Here is a 2,256-nt window from a genome sequence, read left to right on the forward strand (position 1 = left end):
CAGCTACGGTTTCGGTCTCACCGTGGTTTCGTAGGTTCTGGTTCCAGCCAGCTAATGGCAGCTACCCCCCCCTTCACCAGCCCCCCGCCCGACTGAGAGAGACCGGCTCCGGCTCTCATTCTGAGATAGAAGTGTTTCTAAACACAGCTACTGTTTTGGCGTGACTACAGTATGGAGACGTATAGCCTACAGTAGCCTACATCTATTCATTCAGCCGTCATAGACGCCAATTATCTCATTGGTCTCTACATGATAGACTACGCAGGATGGGCCAGATTAGCCTACAGTATGATGATGTGTTCGCTAACTTGCCCCCCGCCTGACTGAGAGAGATGAGAGAGACTGAGAGAGAGAGACTGAGAGAGACTGAGAGACTGAGAGAGACTGAGAGAGACCGAGAGAGACTGAGAGAGACTGAGAGAGAGACTGAGAGAGAGACTGAGAGAGACTGAGAGAGACTGAGAGAGAGAGACTGAGAGAGACTGAGAGAGAGAGACTGAGAGAGACTGAGAGAGAGAGAGAGACAGAGAGAGAGAGACCGGCCCGGCTCTCGTTCTGAGGTAGAAGTGTTTCTCACCGTTCATCTCCATCCCAACATTTCCCGTTGTCATGGTTTTGAAGTAGGATAAAGGGAAGAGGGAGAGTAGTGGGGGGGAATGTTTTTATTCAATACCTCTGACCTGCTTTGTTTACATTCATATTCATACATGTTTTCTTCAGTGTTCAGGCAGATGGACAGGCCAACAGATGCAGGCTGACGGACAGCTTCAGGGAGTGTGTGCTCCGTGTGTGTGTGTGTGTCTTGCCGGTGGATCCCATGCTTTCTTCCATGGCTCCCACCGAGACGAGGAACATGGCTACTGGACTGGGCTCTGCTAGAGGGGAGAGACACTCAGCTTGCTCAGATGTGACGGAGATAAATTAAATGTGAATAACATTTGCTGATTCATTTTTTCGACTTTGTACACTGAAATCAAATTAACTCCAACTCAAAATATCCTTGTAGGATGTAAGTAAATTCAATCAAGGGTTGATAAAGAGAGGTGAAGAATATGAAACGTAACTCCACACACAAACAAAACTCTTCGGTCCACAGCCCAGAAATCAATTGTCTATATTGCAACTGGCGTGTGATTTTAAGGCACCATTATGCAGAACACACACCTTGGTCACCACCTGGGGGCGCTGCACTTCCAACCAATCACAGAGCTGGTTCCTGTGCGTCCGCACTGTGGGGACGTCACTCTCCCTGGACAGGAGACGAGGGGACAACACAAGAGACAGGAGACGAGGGGACAACACAAGAATAACGTGAGGAAGACGTCACACAAACACCATCACACGTGTAAAATCCCTTTTCTCTACCTAGGCTATGACTCTAGCTTTATGTGATTGGCCGTTGGCTGGGTATCGAGTCGAATTTCAAGAATCGATTTGATTCCGATTCACAAGGTTCGTAATCAATTATCACGATTCAATTCGATTCAATATTGATTCGGTTGGTGTTACTAAAACTTTTTTTTTTTAGCTGTAACCTTAATTATATGACTGCCAAGTTATGCAACACATCAATACTAGGTATCGATACTGATTTCCAAAAATGAATGAATGAATCATTGAATGAATTAATGAACTATTCATTCCTTAATTTATTCATTCATTCATTCATTAAATAAAAGATTGATTTTTTAAACCCAGCCCTAGTGGTATTGTAATCATAGCGCACTTCCGATGTATTATGTGTTTTGCTAGGGTGTTTGTTATGTTGTCATCCTTTGCCTCTATGTTTTGTGTATTTTTTTTAAAACTTTCCTGTATTGTCTGACTTGATGTTCTTGTTTTTTTCTGCGGCCACTCTTGGCCAGAGCTCCTTCGCAAAAGAGATTTCAATCTCAACAGGATTTCCCCTGGTTAAATAAAGGTTTAAATAAAATAAGAATAAAAATTCATCTAAACTAGCTACAACGGCGCCGACCGACCAGTTGGTGTCACTCAGGTGGGCCATGACGAGGTCCAGCACCGCGGGGTCGATGACGTCGTCGTAGGTCAGCAGCATCTCGTACATCTGGCTGGCCGTGGCCTTCCTGATCTGCAGGTGGAAGGACAGAGAGAGAGAGAGAGATTGTGTGCTTCCGGCCGCGGGCTGAACATACAGTAGGAATATTAATATATCGACACACCGCGGGCTGAACCTACAGTAGGAATATTAATATATCGACACACCGCGGGCTGAACATACAGTAGGAATATTAATAT

At 45.3% G+C, this 2,256-nt stretch overlaps 1 protein-coding gene across 2 annotated transcripts in view; it reads right to left on the minus strand.

The window, feature by feature from the left end:
- Positions 1 to 657: 657 nt before the first annotated feature.
- Positions 658 to 2,256, minus strand: part of tbcd (tubulin folding cofactor D) — a 41,416-nt gene continuing 39,817 nt past the window's right edge. The window contains exons 38-40 of one of the 2 annotated variants that reach the window (XM_084438727.1): positions 1,980 to 2,089; positions 1,165 to 1,249; positions 658 to 872 (exon numbers count right to left, since the gene is read on the minus strand). In XM_084438727.1, coding sequence (XP_084294853.1) covers positions 858 to 872; positions 1,165 to 1,249; positions 1,980 to 2,089 — 210 coding nt within the window. In that variant the 3' untranslated portion in view covers positions 658 to 857. Of the gene's footprint in view, positions 876 to 1,164; positions 1,250 to 1,979; positions 2,090 to 2,256 lie in introns of both variants that reach the window. The other variant, XM_084438726.1, reaches the window with a different exon arrangement.

The sequence above is a fragment of the Borostomias antarcticus genome (genome assembly GCF_949987555.1).
Source record: "Borostomias antarcticus genome assembly, chromosome: 5".
Classification (NCBI taxonomy): domain Eukaryota; kingdom Metazoa; phylum Chordata; class Actinopteri; order Stomiiformes; family Stomiidae; genus Borostomias; species Borostomias antarcticus.